Below are 19,684 nucleotides of genomic sequence, written 5' to 3' on the forward strand. Positions count from 1 at the left end.
AGACACAACAGGAAGTGAAGACAGGGTTGGAAAGAAGGAAATAAACATTTTTAATTAGCGAACATGAGAAAAGTAAGAAAACAGAAACAGAACAGAGGATAAGCACAATTAGAAGTTAGGTTATAGTGCAAAGGCATTTGCCTTGGAGACATCCCAGTAGTTTTGACAACTAGGTCATGAGCATGTCAGAACGGGCTAAGCTGGTGCCCCATAGTTTACCATACTCAGACGGACCCCATGCAACAGGGCTGTGGTGTTGCCTGGCATGCCAAGTCAATCCCACTGACTGCACACATGGGCAAGAACACAGAAAGCTCCTGAAAAAGGAGGCATAAGCATCCTTCAAGTCTCCTTTTTATTCTTGTTTTCTGAATGTTACTAGCACTTCAACATTCCATGCATGTTGCCATGATAATAAGCCTTGTATTTACTTATCTTAGGGGAATAGCACATCTAATTTACCAAATAAATATTTATGAGACAGGTTGGACCTAGTATGGGTATCTCAGGTGAGTAATTTCTGCTAAAAATAGTAATGCACAATTAGATATTCTTGCATAAATCAGTGCATAATCAGCTCCTTGGTTACCCTACATGAAAGCCAAGCCAGGCAGACTGGGAGGTAGTATGTGTTTATTATGGTTGCTAACGACTGTGACATATGCCAAGAAGGAAGGTTAGAGGAGGTCAGAAGAGAGGAGCAGAGCAAGGCATGCATGCAGAGATGTTTTATGACTCTGCTGATCACCTACTTGCCATATTTACCTCGGCTAGCTGCACAATAAATAACTCAGAACCCACTGCCAGCTTCCAATCATCACATTGGAATAGCGCTTTTGTTAAAACGGTATGTGTTGCACCACTCTGGAGATAACAATGGTACGTTGGAATGACATGGCTGTGGATGTGCATAAGAACTGGCTGTATCCATCGCTGTCATCCTGTCATTTTTATGAGTAGTTGTTTACGTCATTGGATATGCCAAAATTACAGAGAGGATTCAGAGAAATTCGTCATCACTCAACATAACGGATGGAGGTGAGGACACCAAACAATACCATATTTACTGGTGAGGGAATTTCCTTCCCCCACTAAGATTAATGGTTGAAAATCTTTGGCTATGTAACAGCAAGCTGGGACAATATGCACCTGCAGTATCAGCAGTCACTGGACTGAGGCTCTGCCCAGACAATATCACACACAAGGATATGCAATGATGACTTGATAGGGCTGAGCTTAAAAATGAGCTTGTTCTCCTTATTAAATCACTATGCTTTATTATGTTTTCTTTTTCTGTTACTTATAGAATACATTTAAAAGAGAAAGACAAAATGAAACATTAGCTTGTGTGAGGTACTGTGTTTGCCATGTCATTTTTTGTATCAACTCTGCAATCATCTTAATCTTCTAAGGACAAATAAACAGATACACAGTGACTAATTGAATCAGTATTCCATAGGTCAGATATCCATGATTACTATTTGATGAGTGTGCAATCTTTTGTCAAATAGATCATCTTTATTTTGCAGATTTTCTTTGGATGGCTTCAATTCAATCTTAAAACTTGTGTGAGCAACTCATACAATGAAATGATAAAGTCCTTACCATGGTGAGGCCTGGCTGCATCCCGGCTCGAATGGCTTCAATCTGAGTGGGAGTGAATTGAATTGTATTCCTGCAACAAATACAACATTTACATTGCTGGCATTAATAAATCAAGTAATTAGTCAGAGATACTGAATAGCCTTGATAGCATGAACACATTTGTGTTCAAATGTTTTCATTAGTTTAAAAAAACAAAAAAAAGTGCTTAATGCAAGTTCTGTTGTTATGTTTTTTGAGACCATCTTTAAAAATTGTTAAGGGCTGTAATGGGCTTCCCCATGGACATGTGGTTACTATCAAGATTTAAATATCAAAGTGCAAACTGGAAATGCTAAAACACCATTAGATGAATCTTAAATTTTCATGAAGGGCAATTATTTTGTGGTGTTATAATTAGCCAAGGAACAATAAAGTCTTATCTGTTCACTTTTAATTGCATAAAAACTCAAATCTATAAATGTAGGCATAACAACAACCAAAATAGCACCACAACATTACATAGCAAACAAGTCAGAGATACCATGGCGACAAACAAACCAAAACAGTCAGGCATAAAGTAGTTGGAACAGGGCACAGAGCTGCACTGGGATAGCTGTAATAAGCATTTGGCTTCATTTCTGTGTTGTTTGACACTGAAAAGATGCTTTGGATGAAGGTTAAGGACTTAAGGCATGCTACAAAACAACACATGGGCCAAGAACTGAAGGATGGGTGAAACACAGTGGTAAGTGTCAGTTAAGGTGTAACTATCTTTAAAGAGTTCAGCATGCTGACTACTGAGAGAAGTCAAAGTTTAACCAAACACTACACAGCTTTTCGACACCTGATCTCGTTAAGTAGTGAGCCAGGACGCCTAATCTCTCACCGTTTGGGCTGGTTGTAGGGATATGGCCCACGGTTGGGGGTGACATATGGCTCAACGATCAAGGCCATGTCCTCTACTTTGTCCTCCACTTCTTCATCAGCCTTTCTCTTCTTTCCTTTGTCTGTTTTGTTTGAGATGGGAAAGGTGATTCTAGTAAAGGAAAAGACCAAAGGAGGGATTAGAAAATATTACATAATAACATGTATCCAGTATGCAAATAACACAAAAGCAAAAGAACTAATGGAATAATGTCTTAACATTTATCTAAAATATTATTCAAGGTAAATCAACCTCCTTTTTCTTCATAATTTCTTAATAGGATCTTGACATTCACCTGAAAGGAGGGACTTGCAGTTCACGATTCTCCTCTGTGACCTTTATAGTGGAGCCAGGGAAACAGGAACGTAAATGGTCCAGTGACAGAAAGGTGTCATTGAAGTCCAATGTGGAGATCTGATTTGGCATTTTGGAATAGTGGGCACTGCCTTGGTCTCCGTAGCCCAGGATGATGTCGTGAAGCCAGTCTGGGACAACACACTCTGTGTTCATCAGGTTTCTGATGGTCTCTAGCACTGCCTGGAACAGAGAAACAGAGAAAAATGTGACAGATATCAAACCAAAAGTTAGCAAAAAGCAGATTGAGGCATGTCAGACGACAGCACTGCAGAAGCTTTCATGACTCAAGAGGTGGTTTAGCCGGATAAGAATAAATGTGTGGTGGGCTGATGGGACAGCAGGAAATTTGTATGTCTGTCAATTATGTTTTAATGAGCTGCAAACTGTCTAATACCCTGTGCATCAAACATTGGGTAGGAAACGTGTTTACTTTTATCTGTGTCAAACATCAAAGATGCAGAAGAATGTTTCTTGAATACCCATTAGTTCCTGCGCCTTTCAAATACAAGAAAAAAAAAAGAAACTTCAAAAACATCTGTCATTCCTATCGCTGTGAAAGACAGAAATGGGTGCTCAGAATTAGAAACAGAGGATTTGACAAAGCCGTGATGAGAAGCTATCGAATAAAAGAACGTGGCAAACAGCAAAGTGATTTGTGAATGGTTAACATTCTAAAAAAGATGCAGCACAAAATGGAGCAAAACAACATCAGAGAGACAGATGGGATTTTTAACAAAAGTTTCACACTTGCATGGTTAACCTTACCATGAACTGCAGAAAAACTCATCAATCTAATATTAGCATAGATTTACCTTTTCTTAACCTTCTTGAAAAGCTTAGTTCTGCTGAGGACATTTGTATGTTATACTGACAATATAATATAAAATGTTTATGCTTTCTTACTGAAGGTACCCCAAGAGTATACCATACAATGTTGGCTTGCTGCCACAAGGGGATTCTTAAAGGTGAGAGAGGGGTATCACATAAAGATCCAGTGAGAAGTGTCTCTCATTGGGATCACTATGAGGGCCTTGAGTGGGTGGTAATCTCGGAGTTGCCCTGGCCCCAACCTTACAGCTACAATACCCAAGAGAGTATAATACATGCGATAGATCACTCAGGGGTGGTGCTGGTAGGACCAGAGCTCAAGGTCCGAGGATAAAGCACTTAAACACTATGTATGGTGAGGGCGGATCCGAACCTTGAAATTATTCTCCTTTGGTTTGCGTCTCATGATGATGTTGAATGTTTCATATGGGTCTTCAGTGCCACTCTGAATACTGCTGGTCATGTCCTGCTGATACTGGTTCGGGTCCAGCCATACACGGAATGTTCTTGCATCTCCTCGCAGCTTAGGCTTTGGTTCAGGTCCTAGACCAGAGTGGAGGGGAGAATACTTGTTACAGGAAGGAAGTGATAATAACCTTGAGTGACAAATCTAAAATTGTATAACATTTTAAACATAGCTAAGTGTTTTACACTCAAAAGAAACTACCCATCCGTACAACAGTATAACAGAAAAGTAACAGATAATGGCAGGGCAAATCTTTAGAAGGACAGGGGTCACCATTAAGGGAATACTATTAAAACTGAATCTAAATCAGTTCATTCCCAGAAGTAAAACATTAGCATTTCTTTAAAAATAAAATCCTTTCAAAAGAGCTCACCCTGGCTTGTCTTGCTATAGTGCTATTCCACCTCAGGAACAGGAATTACATGAAGATGCATGACTGACAGATAGAGGACTTTAAGCTTACTCCCATAGGGAGGCTGTGTGGTGCAGCGAGTGCAGCTTTCACAGATTGATATCTAAATAGATTCTTGTATGGCGGTGCGGGGCACAGAGCAAGAGGAGAGTGAAACTCAATCCTATTGACCTCTGATGTGTGTGTGCCCATGAATGTGTGTGTATACGTGCCTGCGTGCACGTGTGTATAGCTATGTGGGGATCCTCAAATCCCCCTTACTAAAATGAATGTGGTGATAGCTTAGGAGTGGAAGCTACACCCTCTACACCATAGGATAACAACTTGGACAGCTGGGCCAAGGTGTGTGGAGTTAAAACAAGTACGGTGGAAACCACTCATAGTGATCACTATACTGGTTAGCGTGAATTAGATTGTAATCTGCATGAGAAATAAAGAAAAAAAATCAGTTTTAATAATCATCCCCTTATAGTGATCTAGTCCCGGACAGACGTGATCACTATAAGTGGTTCCACTGTGTGTGCTATTCTATTAAACTGTCAGTTATTAAAAGGTAGGAGTAAATCAATGCACGATTTAAAAGGAGATGCATTGCACTTGTTCATTTAACTCACTCAGAATGTGTCCAGTAACCTCTGCATTCACATTCTGCATTTGAACCAAACATTTTAGAGAGCACCAGATAAGATTATCCTTAGCTATATATAATGTAAGTCAGTTATTAATGTCCCAAAATTCATCTCTCAGCTCTTGTCTCCACAAACTGTCACCAAGTACCCAGTGATTTATGTGAAATCACCCCACCGCCCAGTTAGCTAGAGTACCACTTATCCCCGTTGGGGATCTGAAAGTTTAACCAAGCTCACGCTGGCTGGGCATGTTCCCTGGCAGGATGTCTATTTAGAAAGCCCTGCCCTCTGCATATTTAAACCAAACAGATGAGGGAGGATAGGGTAATGGGTGCTTCCTTGCGTGGACACATGTTCCGGGAAACTGCAAACACTTAGAATAGCAGGGCTGCAGCTACTCAAACCGACCAACTACTCAGAGGGACTGCTTTAGGCTGTGGGGACGAACATGACACACTAAATAGAGATCATATTACTGTATATATATATTTTACTTTCCAGGAAAAAGCAGAGATTTTGATTTTGTCTGAGAGGATTCCTTCTGTGTGGACACACACAAAAAAGACTCTCTGAGTGTTATATTTGATGACAGTACATTTTTTTGATTGGAAAAATATGGTAACTCACAGATAAAATTTAATGGTGTTCTCAGATCATTTTCCTAATGCCAGAAAGCATTGTTGATGGCAATACATTGTTTCAGATATAGAGGTGAGTGTTGCTTATGGCACAATGAGTGTATTCTGCACGACAAGCACATTCAGGGTTCTCTTACAGAGGCACATACATCCAGATATAAATCCAATAAATAAAGCAGGGGGCAGGGCCCATAGCTCTCAGGTGTTGTTGTCGACCTCAGGTTAATGGAATGTTAATGTGAACAGGTCAGGTCTCACTGTGACTGTCACCATGACAACACCAGAGTGACCCTCTCTGAAGGATCAGTTGGTGGGGTTGATTGGGTATAGGAGGTCTGATGGGAGGAAGGATCTAATGTGTCACCGGTGTATGTGTGTATGCAGGCAAGAGCACATATGAGCGTACCTTCCTCAATGACGCGTCCCTTGTCATCCAGCATACCCTGCACCTCGCAGCCTCTCACGTACACTAGGCCGGTCTGCTCCACAAAGGGTTGGCGCCGGTCGAAGCGTGTGCCATAGGGCAGGTTGGGCCGCACCGTGATCAGAAAGCAAACATCGTGTTTCCGCAGCCCTGGAGGGAAAGAGGATGGAGAGAAGGGTTAGAGAGAGAGAAAAAAGGAAAGAAAAGGGTTTTAGAAACAGAGAGAGGAAAAAAGGTAGACAGGGAAAGAGTCAGAGAGAGAAAAGGACAACGATAGAAAGAGAGGCGAAGTGGGAATTTCGATGAGACAGAGTAGTAGTGTGGGGGAGTTTGGAGATGCAAGAGAAACCGCCCTGTCAGCATGTGCCTGATCTTTAAAACATGAAGCTCTAATTATACAATGGGGAATGGGCTATTGGATGGAAGGAAGTAATACTTCATTCCTCCACTGAATTACAAGAAAGAAAGTAAAACCATAAAAAGTGAGAAAAATGTGTGTATGCACAGACATTGGATATTAAGTGAGGACATTAATTTGAGATACATCATGCTTACTTTTTAAAATCCAGTGAGCACCCCATCATTATGTCTATAGCTTTCTGTAATGTGCTTACTGAAAGACCCCATTTACTTTCTATATTAATTAGTGCAATACACCATTGGCATACAATGACATGTGAACACATCCTATATCTTTCTCTGGCGGGCATTGCAGCTGGCCACTGGAGGCTTCATTGTGCTTTCTATGTTCACAGTGAATCAATGTCTTTCAAGGCTGACAAGCTTCTGTTAACATTATCCACAGTGCCCCTATCAACAACAGAGAGATAGAGAGAAAACGATCAGGAAATAAAACAAAGAGGCTCAGTGGAGTGGAGACGACACAGAAATAGCATGTCTTCACACAGACGTGAGGTAGGCGAGGGTCATGAGTCAAGGCCCATTGGGATGGAATAGTGTGGTAAGGGAACACTTTATGGAGGTTATAAACTACTTACTAGGATGCGTATTACATAGTGTCTACACAGGTGGTGTAATGAAAGCAGCATGTCAATAGCACAGCAGCAGCTTCAGACCTTCATCAGTGTCTACAAAGGAATGGTTCAGGCACAATACTGACTGTAGTGCTCAGAACCCAATACAATAGTAGTTACATGCATAAATTGGTGTGTGTGTGGGTGGGTGGTGGTGCTGGTATGCTTAAAGTTGCGACAATGCACGTAACGCACGAGCCGTTAGCGGCCTGAGTAGACAGCTGTATTGACTAAAATAGAAGTTTATCTGTTCTGTCAGATGCGCATGAGATGGACAAATAAAAAACGCAACTGCATGCTGTGTAGACAAGCATTTGGAAGACATAAGAAAAAGAAGACATATGAAAGGTATAGGTATCACAAGGGAATATAGATAGGGAGATTAATAAGGCATTATAGTGTTAAGGTGTATGTTTTTGTCATCAGCTCATTTTCCCTTCCCACTATCCCCAATATTTCCACAACAAAAACGTCTATATACTACAGCCATTTTATCTTCTTCACTATCTTGTCTACACAAAAAGAAAGAAAAAAGATTGTAATAAAATGTGTGGTGCCAAGACTGGCATGAGCAAGATGAAATAGTAGACAAAAATGAAAAGATCTACCGATAATGGTTAGATACGCATATGCTATTACCTTCCCACTCGTGCTTGATATGATCTTGGACGTTGAGGTTTATGGTGACATCAGCTCGGACACGAGCAGGCCAGCTCTCTCCAATGTTAGGCTTGGCAACCTCTACTATGGAAAAAGAGGTGATCGTCTGAGCCATCCTGGCCCAACCCCCAAACACCACTCCGCCGTACTCTGATTGCCTGTGTGGAGGGACAGGCACAACAAGAAGTTAGACAAGCGCTGTGGGCTGTTGTCAAGATTAAAATCAGTTGGATTTAGGGCAGCACATAGCACCACTGCTTACTTATTTACTTTTGCAAGAACAACAAGCAAGTTGCTACATCACTTGACATAATGGGAGCACTTATTATGTTAAGCAATGGGTTTCCAAATGTGGTGTACCAAATTGTCACAGTCTTTTAATAAAATGTTATCAACACCCATGCCACCATGCGAGAGGTAGACAGAGGATAAGGATCTTCATTCATGAAAGTAAAAAGACACACACAGTGTGCTGTAGCTAAGTTAATGGTGCCAATTACCAAAAACAACAGTTTTAAATACAGTGAAATTTCCAATGATGTTATCAGTTTTTGTATCAAGAAAACAGTAGACGATTCTAAGTCAAGTTTCCTGTTGTTCTGACAGAATTGAGGACCTCTCACCATGGTTTCATACGCCACACCACATCTTCTATGTCCTGTCTGATCTCATAGGTAGACTCTAGACGAAAGAGGTTAAAGTTCCTCAACAGGTAGTCATGGAGGGTCAGGAACTGGAGATTCAGCTTAGGTAGTGCAAGGCAGCCTGAAAAGGTAGACAAATAAAGAGACACAGACAGAAGTCCTTGTCAGACATGGAATACCTTGATGGGTTCATCAAGCTATTAAAGTGGTCATTCAGACATAGGGGTTTTTTTTATGCTAATGTTCCTTGCTTTATTTAGACATGACTAGGTATAGTTTCCGATAGCTGTTCCATTTTGGAGCCAGGTCTCGGTCAGCAAAGTACCTGGTTTCACTCTGATGCCAATGAATCTCTCTGAATCAAACCAATAACCTCCTTTTTTTAAATTGGCAAAGAGCAATAGAAAACATATAAGCAGCAGGTTTCTCATTTTTAGCAGGCCATTGCTTAAATGACTGACATCATCGACGTTAGATAAGATCAGTTGTAGCAAAATAACATGAATTTCACAAAATGGCTACAATAAAATGTTTGGCTATTCTCTGGTTAATGTCCTCTCTACAGCCAGTGTCTGTATTCAGCCAAAGTATTTGTGCCATACTTTGCCCCTGGTGCGTGAGATTAAGCCGGGACCAGAGAAATAGAGAGGGAACCCAAATGAGTTAAAAATGTTATAATCGAAAGGCTCTGTTCTTTCGTGGCTGCATCACAAATGGATTTTAAAACTTATTTTGCCATTGAAGCCTTAATAAATAACCATCGTGAGTCCTAGTAACACTAGCTTTTGCTTCTCACAGTGAATCCCATAATTCATTTTTTTCCAATCAATTTCATCATTTATTTTAAGTTATTAGATAGCAAAATTCTGCTGCCTGTTGTACAATGTGCGACACGCACAAGCATTGAATGACAGGACGTTAAGTTGAGACTCATTTAATTGCTACTGGCTCACATGCTGTATGTAAAGCAATGCGGTGGTTATCCATTTATTCATCAGTGGGCATGAATGTGGTTGGCATGAGTGAAAATTGAAAATACAGAGATGAAGAGCTTATCTGATTATTACTGTGTTTCTACAAGATGTGCACTTCATCTTTTTCTATGCACATTTCCCCTTGTGCTGCTGCAGCCTTTACATTAATCTGATGGTATTCAGTTCAGACTTCGATGTTTATAGTGTTACGGAAATGTTACTAGATCTGACCTTGCAAGATTGCCTTAGTCACTTCTAAGTAAAAGTTACTCAGGTGCTTATTCAGACATGGCACCAACATGTTAAACTGCCATCAGATTAATGTAACGAGGTAACGAAAGGGAGAAAACTAAATATGTGAGCAATTACACTTACAGTAAGTCAACTAAAGTTCATGATTCTTTCCTCTATACAGTTACAAAAATTGAATGGCCAAGATTATGTGTAGCTCCCTCTATAATACTAACTGTGTTAAGTCTTCAATACAGACTACTGTGTGTACGTGAGTAATGTGCTTAAGGGTTGTTGCTTGAATGGTCAGTAGTATGTGAGCTGTTGAAGGTGTCCTTGCCAACTAAAGAGGATTCCCCAAGAGAGAGATGCCAATTCAGTGCCAGATGAGTGCCCTTAGGGTAGGATAACACAAGATGTGGATGTATACTTACTAGAAACTGAAATTAGCATGTGCGCTCTGGTGCACGACAACTCTCACATGCAGATACTCACACATGAAAAACACAATCACAATTCATACATGTATTTACACAAACACACACCTTCGCCTGAGTAGTACTCCGTTGGGACGATGTTCTCATCCCAGATTATCTTCTCTGTTGGATAAAGGGGCATCTGGTTAAGTTGCTCAATCTGAGAGATCCTGCGCTCATGACGGGACACCTGTGTGTGTGTGTGTGTGTGTGTGTGTGTGTGTGTGTGTGTGTAAAACAGTAAGAGAGAAAGAGAAAGAGTGACAGAGAGGACAAAGAGACATACAGAGAGAAATTGGGTTAATGAGCAAATGCCCCTCTGCTCTTTTGGCTCAGTCTCTAGGATCTTTATTTCCTGGTCTGTCTTCTAGTAAGGGACAAGATAAAGAAAAAAAAAACATTTCCACAAAATCAGGTCACTCAACCAATCTGTTACATAAGACCCACCTTAAATGTCTGGTTTAACTAAAGCCTTTTATCACTTGTCACACTCAATGTAGATATTCTACTACACCTCCAGGATTGGCGGATTGGATTGGACACTCAATTATAACAATGTTTAAACAAACAATGTCCCATTCACTTGAGAAAGTATGTCCAAACTTTATATTGGTACTGTGTAGATAAGATTAAGTAATTATAATATCACAGTTTTTTGTTATATATATATGCACACACACACTGCTCATTTCCTTTATGTGGGCATTTGCTTGAGGAACAGTTTGGTCCAAATATCAGCTGTAAAATCTAATAAGGGAACTTCAATTCCAGTTTGCAGGTACCACTCTACTTTATTGCATGAATTTTTGAACCAAGCACCTGTTTTGTGGATGTGCACATACAACCAACTTTACCCTTCCAAACAAAATACACAAATCGCATGAATTATTTACTATGCAAAGGATTACTGCAGAATACAAACCAGCTCATCTGTTCCACCAGAGGAAGTAAACAGCCTAAACTACCCTAACATTAGCACCGGTGTAACAGCAGTACTGCCTCTCAAAATGAGAGGTTCTTCTTCCCTGAGCATATTTATGAGCTTGTTTCCTGCAATACGCATGATTGTTTTGCTACCATGTGGCAGAGTTCTAGTCCCGTGGCCCCTTCCTATTAAACTCAACCGGTCAGAGATGTTGGTTGTTGGGGGCAACCTCAGGCGCACACAAATGAGTCCCCTGACATTTTCTCCTGCAACAATCTAATCAGATAATTATGAAACAGCTCTTCTCTATCGCTTCTCAGAGAGGACCTGGGGAGGGTCTGAGTGGGTAATTATGAATAACCACAGGACAGCCTTGAAACACCCACTTTGATGAAGAGGTCTACAGCACATGTGCCAGTGTATGTTGGGGAGACTAGTGGGACAAGGGTCCAGGAGATTCCTGGAGGGGTTTTAAAAAAGAAAATTGGGAGTGCAAGGGAAAAGGGAAGCAGGAGAGCACAATCAAACTAGCTCCAGCCTTTCAAGAGATACCATTAAAAATAGGGGGAAAAAAAGGCTCTTAATCTCATCAGCACTGTCTTCAATTTAACCTACGGAAACCTACAAATGCCCACATAAAACAGTAATTGGATTAGAAGGCAAATCCAAGAGGGACTTGCAGCTGAGAGAGGATACTATATGTATTCCAAGGTCAAGAGCTTAAATTAATTACTTCAAAATGAGAAACACAAAACCTATTATGCCATAGCACTAACTGGCCGGTTATTGTTCTGGAAAATAACCGTTCACAAACATTGTTTGTAGAGGTGCATCGATACCAATTGTATATCTTTTATATTGCCAGCTGACAAGCACACAGGACCTGAGGTATTGTTTCATTCCCACATACAACTAAACCATCTCTCTTTAATCTATTCAAATGTCTGAGGTGTTAAATATTGTCTAGGATAAAAAAAAAAAATATTTGATGTACAGAAAAGCAATAGGACAATATTTCTTAGCACATAATATGGGCCTAGTCTTTTTTTTTTTTTAGCCGACAAATCTGGGCTTATTATAGAATGGTCAGCACTTCCATCCAAGATCACACTGTAACAGATGTAAAATATTATTCTTTATCATCTATTACATCCCATTGTGTAGCCTTAGACTATGCTATGGCTGAAGAAAATAATGGATGTCTGTGACCAAGTCTTAAAAACTCAAATGCGCGCATGGACAATTTAATCAAAGCAAAGACTGCACTTACCAGCAGCTCAAGGAGGACCTCCTTCTCATGGGTGGTGTCTTGCCCTTCAGGCAACTCTGGCAATAGACACAGATACGAGGCCACCTGGTGAAGCGTATTGGGACTACAGAGAAAGATAAGATAAACAAGTGGTTAGTCAGCTAGAAAATTTGCATTTACAAACTACATATTTAGCTAACACCCTTATCCAGAAGACAGACGACAACAAGCAGGTAATAACTAATGTCCATCCAAAGACAATGGTTAAGTAACACCTGAACTGGTCACAATTAAGAGTAGGAAAGGGACAATCTGATGTCTTCTCATATCACAATGATAATAAAAAAAATCATCATCATATTTACAAAAAGAAATAAAGTGTAGGTCCGGTCTCTTTTTTAGGAGAGATTGGACCAACACTGAGACGGATTTTTCAAATAGTGACACCACAATATGCGTGAAGATACACATCCTTATCTAATTCTTTGTGCTTGTTAGCACTGCGGCACAAAGCAGTTCTTCTGTTTGCTTTGACACTGCACTCCTGCTCTGTCAGCATGTGTGTGTTAAGGGGCCGGGGTGCATTGATGCGACAGGATTATGAAAATCAAAGCCCATCTCCGTCTCGGAAAGCTGAGGCGTGGCTCTCTGCATACAGACATCTTTTAATCAGGCTGACACACTGTGACACAGGCAGGGTCTGGTACACCATGAAGGACAGGGCCTGCACTGGACACATTGTGACAGGCCTGGACAGCCACACGTGGCACTGACAGACTGTATCCGTGTATGTGCATGCATTTTCCTACTTGCGATGCCCCGCTTGGGCGGTGGGGTGGCAAATCTGCCAGTGTTGCAGTTTGGTGGCCCAGTGGATGACCTGGCATAGGTCATGTGGGCATTCTTTCCCTTAGCAACAAAATAACAGCAACATAACAACTCACTCTGAGTAATGGAGATGACTGGACCAGGTCATGACTGACAACTGAGCCGTTGGCAGGGTAAGGTAAGGATGGAGACATAATTGAAACTGGTCTACAGTAAGTTTATTCTATTCCTGAAGGTTCTTGACCCTTAAGATTTTGGGTAAGCCAGCAAACTGAAACTCTATAAAGCTACATTTTGTATGCACTTTAATCTCTTAACAACAATAACAAATTATCAAAGATGTTACTGATTAGTCAAAGACACTTTCCATCAGCTAGCTAGACAGTTGTATAACACAACATCACAAGCCTGACAAGCTTATAAGTTGCCATCTTTTATTTAAACCTATTCTATATATATATATATATATATCTTTTTTTTAAAAAATGACAAATGGATTACATAACAGCCTTAATCTGCATATGTGATATAAACTTTCACCATATCTCGTTCTTGTCTTAGTCACATGACAATATCCCAGGAAAAGAAACCAGGGTTTGAAAAGAAATGGAATCAATAGAAATAATTACACTCATTATGTTGACATTTCCAATAATAGTAACTCAAATTTTTGCTTGCATTTTATAAACTGATGCATACTCTTTGATCATGTATTCAATTCATTTTTTGGCCTGAAATGACACTTAACATGTTTTCTGTAACTGTGTCTATGTGTGTATGGGAGAGAATGGGTGTGGAGATGTGCAATAATGCTTCGTTTGTGTGTTTAGGGGACTTAGCGGATAAATTCAGAGCGGCGGGTGACTGGGAGCTTAGCCCTTGGGTAGCGCAGCTGGAATAAACTGGCATTAGTGTGAGTTGTTTGGATGAAAAGTGCCTCGTTAAATATGATCGGCATATTTGGAGTTACCCAGGAGCTGCTTTGGTGACAGTTGTGGAGCGGGGAACAATGCAGTTCCTGCTATATTCAAAACCCCAATTCTGGAAAAAGGAGCAGAGCCTCTTGAAATACATGAAATGGTTCAGATAAGTCTTCACCTGATTCAGCTCAGCTCGACTCATAACCCTCTGCCTGACTCAAAGAAACTTAGTGTGAGGTTTAAGCATTTATAATCCACTACAGAAGTTAAAAAGAGGTAAAGAAACATAGACAGCAAAGAGGAAAATTTGTGGTATGCCAACATGGCACCTCAGAGCAATCATGATACATAAAGATATCACTTACTGCACAAACAAATAAGCACACTCACATGGAGTGTGTTTTTGAGCAGAGACATGATGGCTTTGAGGCCCTATAAAACCTTGGGTCAATAATTTAAAAATTTCAGTATATCAAATGTCAAGAAAGGTTAGAAACCCTCAAGTAATTACAAATTAGCAATAAATCAATGTATTTTCACTCCCCTTCTAGCACGTGTACGAGTTAAAAAAAACACACACACAGGCCAGTTCATCAAAGCGAGGGTGTTTTTTGGCTCTTTGGCAAGTTAATATGATCTGACAAACACAGCTGTTCAAAGAGTTTATTCTCAAGCCACTGCAAATCGATTAAATTAATGAGGCATGCCTCTCTCTCTGGCTGGTACCAGCTGCCTGTTCAAGGGCTCACTGGCTGCCATTTAGCAGGGAACTCAGGCAGTAACGGTGGTGCTGATGCTACAATGAAATATAGGACGTGGATGTGTGCTTGTACTTCGGCTGGGGTTTGGATGTTTTGATGTTCAGAAGACCTTTAATAGGAGGTCAGAGCTACGTATCTTGTGATGTATCGCTTGCTGGAGGGTTTGTGTCTGTGCATCTCTAGAAATAGTGTTTTTGATATTATGGTAGGTTCTCTAAAGTAAATACAGTGAGTACTTGTACTCTACATGTGGGATAAAGCACAAAGGGTAAACCAGCTCAAGGTAGATATGCAGTACTTTTACAAATCAGGAAGTAGTCTTGTTAGCTAAAACAACACTGTGTTGCTACAACATCTCAGTATTTACAGGTCACTGTAATTTTCCTCAGTCCAATCATGCATATACTCCATCTGTGCATGGACAAGCTGCAAGTGCACTTGTTCATTTCAAGACTCATTCCGGATGTTTTGATTTACCTGAGATGCCCGAAATGCTTGGTCAAGGACTCTCGAGTGTCTACTGCTGCTACGTTGGACAGAGCAAAGTCATGCAACTCTGGGAAATGAGCAAAGGCTGCCCTCTGCAAAACAGAAAACACATAGCAAAACATTCAGATGATGTCCAAATACACATTACTGTAAAAATATTACATAAGCGACTCATGAATTATACTATAAACTGTATATAATAAAGCGTATTTTGCTTTCTACTAAGGTTTATTATCAAGACTATAAAATGCAGACCCATCCTGTGCATCCAGGGAACATTCAATGAAAAACAACAGAAGGAGCAAAGCAAGCAGGGCAGTGCAGGCAGCTGAAATATGAAGCTGCCTGTCGCATCTTAAAGCATTTACCTGCAGGGATGTGATTCTGTCATAGTGCAGGTTGGTCATCTCTTTCTGTGTCAGGGCGTTTCCTGTCTGGTCATTGATCTCAAAACCTGTGTAGAACTTCAGCATGTCGAGCAACTACAGAGATGAGACAATAATGTAAATCACTTCTAAACATGAAAATGGCAGCTGAGGTAATTTTGGTCCCTTGTGGGCATGGATATAATCTACGTGCACACATTTCCTTGTGTATTCTACCTGGCAGAAGAGGTGTCCCTCCTTCTCTCTGTGGGCGAGACTGGACAGGTGGCAGCTGACCACCAAGTGAGAGTCATCCAGCACCGTATTGAACCAACGTCTGGTGGGCAGAAGGGCCTAAACAAACAGGACACCCTGTTTACAGCACTGGAATACATGCTTACAATTGTGACATCTGTCCTTGAAGTTATCACAACTGTATTTAACTGTAATGTCATTGGTAAAAACATGGAGGGAGAAAATGCTTTTTCAGGGGACTGGACCAAAATAACAACAAATAAAATCCACATTTGTTAGATCTGCAGGAAAAAATGTAAATGTACACATGATGAGTCTGATGCCGCTCCATAACAGAAAAAGTTCATTGTATGAACTGACACCTCTCAGGGGTCAAAAGAGCCAATTGATCCAAGACCAACAGTTCCCAGCATCTGGACTATGATTATCCATACATCTTATTGATCCATGGTCTTGAGGTTGTTTTGGAACATGAGCCAAACAAAAAAAGGGAAAACTGACAGTGAGATGTGAAGAAGACCAGGAAAAAACTGGCTCAGCCACTTCTATAGCCATGATTTATTTGCTTGTTGTAACACAGGAACATGACATGAAGGCAAGAACAGAAAAAAATCTGTCAAAATGAGATAACAACGCTGCTTTGGTAGGAATATATCAACTGAACATGTTGATGAACTGACAGTCTGAGTGAACGGGTGACTGGTGCACACGGAACAAAAAGGAGTTCAAGCTATCACATTATAATGGCTGATAGAGAAGAATTGCCCAGGAAAAAAACAGCATTGTGAAACAGAATATGAAATGGAATATTTAAGTGCAAAACACCAACAAAGCGAGATATCTATTATTTTTATTAAAAGAAAACTGCTCTTCAAAGGCTGCAGGTGCAGCAAGTGATACCTAAACAGTGAGATAATGGATACCTTTATATCCAACAGCCATCTTTGATCTCAACACGGTCCTGACAGCCAGCATAAAACAGGCTTGAAAACGGGGGATCTCTTTTCCCTGCATTAATTTTCAGGTCGTCATCAGAGAGGGGAAGTATGGATTTCAGGCTACTGAGACTTTGTAAAAGGATAGTGCTGAAGGACAGGAGTTGTCTCTAGAGGCAGTCAGCTGGCTGGCCACTAGCCGCTGCCAGGAACAGCAAGGCCGGCCTGTCAGCAGACAGCCAGATGAAATCTATTGAGCTCCCTTACTAATAACAGGAGATCTGCACAGGCAGCAGGAGCGACAATCTTCTGTGACATTGTGTCTTCACGCCAGAGAGCCAACCTCACTAGTAAGGTTTGCTCTCTGAAACGCAGTGTCAAATTCTGTTTTTCTTTTTTTTTTTTAAATGAACCAATATGATGACAGTTCATAAAGGCTCCTCATCTTTATGAGCTACATCATCACCCTGAAAATGCAAAGTCTGACTCAGTAACTGAGGTGAATGAAAATGCACCATGAGGCCCAACTTAGAATATACTCACCTGCATGCCTCCTGCAACTAAAGCTTTGTATTCAGTCCAACTCCATGTGGTATAGGAGCAGATATTGTTTAACTAAAGCCCCTTTCAGACCAACAGAGTGACGCAGAATAAAATGTTTGTGGCTGATCTCAATGGGCAAGACTACACTGTTCCCACATCAGAGAAGATCTGCTCACTATGCTGAACATCTGCCACAGTCTCTCAAAAGTTACAATTGCAGAGAAGACAATAAAGGTGAAATTACCAAATAGTGCAATATAATTTTCATCCAAATTATTAGATTATTGAGTGTTATATAAATCTGCAGTTTTAAAAAATAAAGATACAGCAAAAGGGGCAATAATAAAGCAAATATGTTTTTACCAAATTGTTCCCTTAAACACCTCAGCATTATTACATAAGGGAAATGGGACTCAGGTCCCAACTCTTATGTCAAACAGACACTGCACATTACTCTACAGCCAGAGCTTTCCATAAGCACTGGCTGCCGGCCAAACAGCCGTTTACTCTATAAGACAAGCCCGCTACTTTATTATATTAATTTTTAATTCTAATAAAATAGTTTTGATTAACAAGTTGTGATTCGCTATGCGTGTACATTTACGACCACTAGCCTCTTCTTCAAAACAACGCTCTATATGAATGTGTGTGTGAGGGTCGTCTTTGGTGTAAATACAAATATTAGCAAAATAATTGATGAAAATAGACATTAGAATTGCATTGATTGCACAGACAAAGGACATCCTCATTAGACGGGCTACTTCGGAAAACACCGGTAGTAGCAACTTGACGATTGCGCAGTAAGTATTAAAAGTAAGTATTATAAAAAGTCCACTGAAAGCACAGCATTTTCCATATACAATACACAGAGGTCAATAAATGAATTAAAAAATAATAAATTAGGTCTAATGATTCTTAATTTAGAAAGTTCTGATCCATCAGGAATAGGCATGGTTTTAAATATTAATAGCTATTTGCAGACTGTGTGAGCTAAAATGCACAAGAAGCATAATTCTCCTTTACTACATGTTTACAATAGGGCAGGCAAACTCATTAAAATATGCAATAATTAAAATCAGTGTATATGATGAAATAGTGGCATTAGAATATGCCAGAGGCCACCAAATTTGGGCTTTTACACCCAAAATTTGTCTCTAAGGGGGGCTTGCCCATTTGCTGGCTACTCCACATCCTCGTGGAAAGCCCTGTACACCTTATACCAAAAGTCAAAAGCCACCAGGCTGAAAATAACCTCTCATACTCATACATCAAAGACTACTGTTTCAAATACTGCATAGCTTTGCAGACAGCAACGACAGAGACACACTGGGTAGAGCTGAGACTTGACATTTATCCACTGTCAGTTGACTTGATTTAGCTATAAATGTGAAGGACGAAACTCAAATGAGCTCTGCAGAAAAGGATGTCTACACCATTTCCTTGATCAAAATACCATGATTAAGCAAATATAGACCTCTTCTAGTGTACATCCACAGTGGAAATGAGTGTCTGACTTTTCTGTTTTAATATTGAACAGATCATCTTTCACTGTGAATTTCAAATAATCCTTCATAATTTCTATCAAGAGAAAGATCAAATTGCAAAATATTTTTTATATTCACTGAGTAAGGCTGTGAAATGGGAGGTTGTGTCTTACCTCCAAATCAATCATGAGTTCAATGAACCTCTCGCAGTAATGTACCCTCTCCATGGATACAGTCCCTATGGAAAAGGAAGGAGGAAATCAAGGAGGTTATTGCTTCACTTTTGATAAGGGAATGCATGTTGTCAATGAAAAATTCAATCTGACAGACAAGAACACATGACTATATGAACATAAAAGACCAAAAAGTATAAGGAATAGTAGAGGTAACAGCGAGGACAGCAAACGCATGTAGACAACACCAAGGTGCCATGCTGAGTGTGTGAGCCTCACTATGAGATACTGCATGTGCAGCACAGCATCATGCTGGGACCTCAGCCCTCATTAAGGATGTGTGTTGTGTGTGTTTCAAGCTAAGGCATGCAGCAGGCATTAGAGTGATGTGGATCCTGCTGGGTTTTAGATCATAATCTACTCTGTCAGGTTTGAATTCTACCTAAACACACAAACACACGTGTTCTGTTTTTAG

At 40.3% G+C, this 19,684-nt stretch overlaps 1 protein-coding gene across 2 annotated transcripts in view; it reads right to left on the reverse strand.

Moving 5' to 3' along the window:
- aqr (aquarius intron-binding spliceosomal factor) overlaps positions 1 to 19,684 on the reverse strand; it is a 52,052-nt gene that overhangs the window by 27,471 nt on the left and 4,897 nt on the right. For both annotated transcript variants that reach the window (XM_042388324.1, XM_042388323.1), the window contains exons 11-23: positions 19,210 to 19,274; positions 16,057 to 16,173; positions 15,823 to 15,936; positions 15,443 to 15,546; positions 12,478 to 12,580; positions 10,352 to 10,472; positions 8,581 to 8,722; positions 7,937 to 8,115; positions 6,246 to 6,413; positions 4,068 to 4,237; positions 2,805 to 3,046; positions 2,471 to 2,620; positions 1,606 to 1,675 (exon numbers count right to left, since the gene is read on the reverse strand). In XM_042388324.1, the coding sequence (XP_042244258.1) occupies positions 1,606 to 1,675; positions 2,471 to 2,620; positions 2,805 to 3,046; positions 4,068 to 4,237; positions 6,246 to 6,413; positions 7,937 to 8,115; positions 8,581 to 8,722; positions 10,352 to 10,472; positions 12,478 to 12,580; positions 15,443 to 15,546; positions 15,823 to 15,936; positions 16,057 to 16,173; positions 19,210 to 19,274 (1,745 nt within the window). The remainder of the gene's footprint in view (positions 1 to 1,605; positions 1,676 to 2,470; positions 2,621 to 2,804; positions 3,047 to 4,067; positions 4,238 to 6,245; positions 6,414 to 7,936; positions 8,116 to 8,580; positions 8,723 to 10,351; positions 10,473 to 12,477; positions 12,581 to 15,442; positions 15,547 to 15,822; positions 15,937 to 16,056; positions 16,174 to 19,209; positions 19,275 to 19,684) is intronic.

The sequence above is a fragment of the Thunnus maccoyii genome, chromosome 16 (assembly GCF_910596095.1).
Source record: "Thunnus maccoyii chromosome 16, fThuMac1.1, whole genome shotgun sequence".
NCBI lineage: Eukaryota > Metazoa > Chordata > Actinopteri > Scombriformes > Scombridae > Thunnus > Thunnus maccoyii.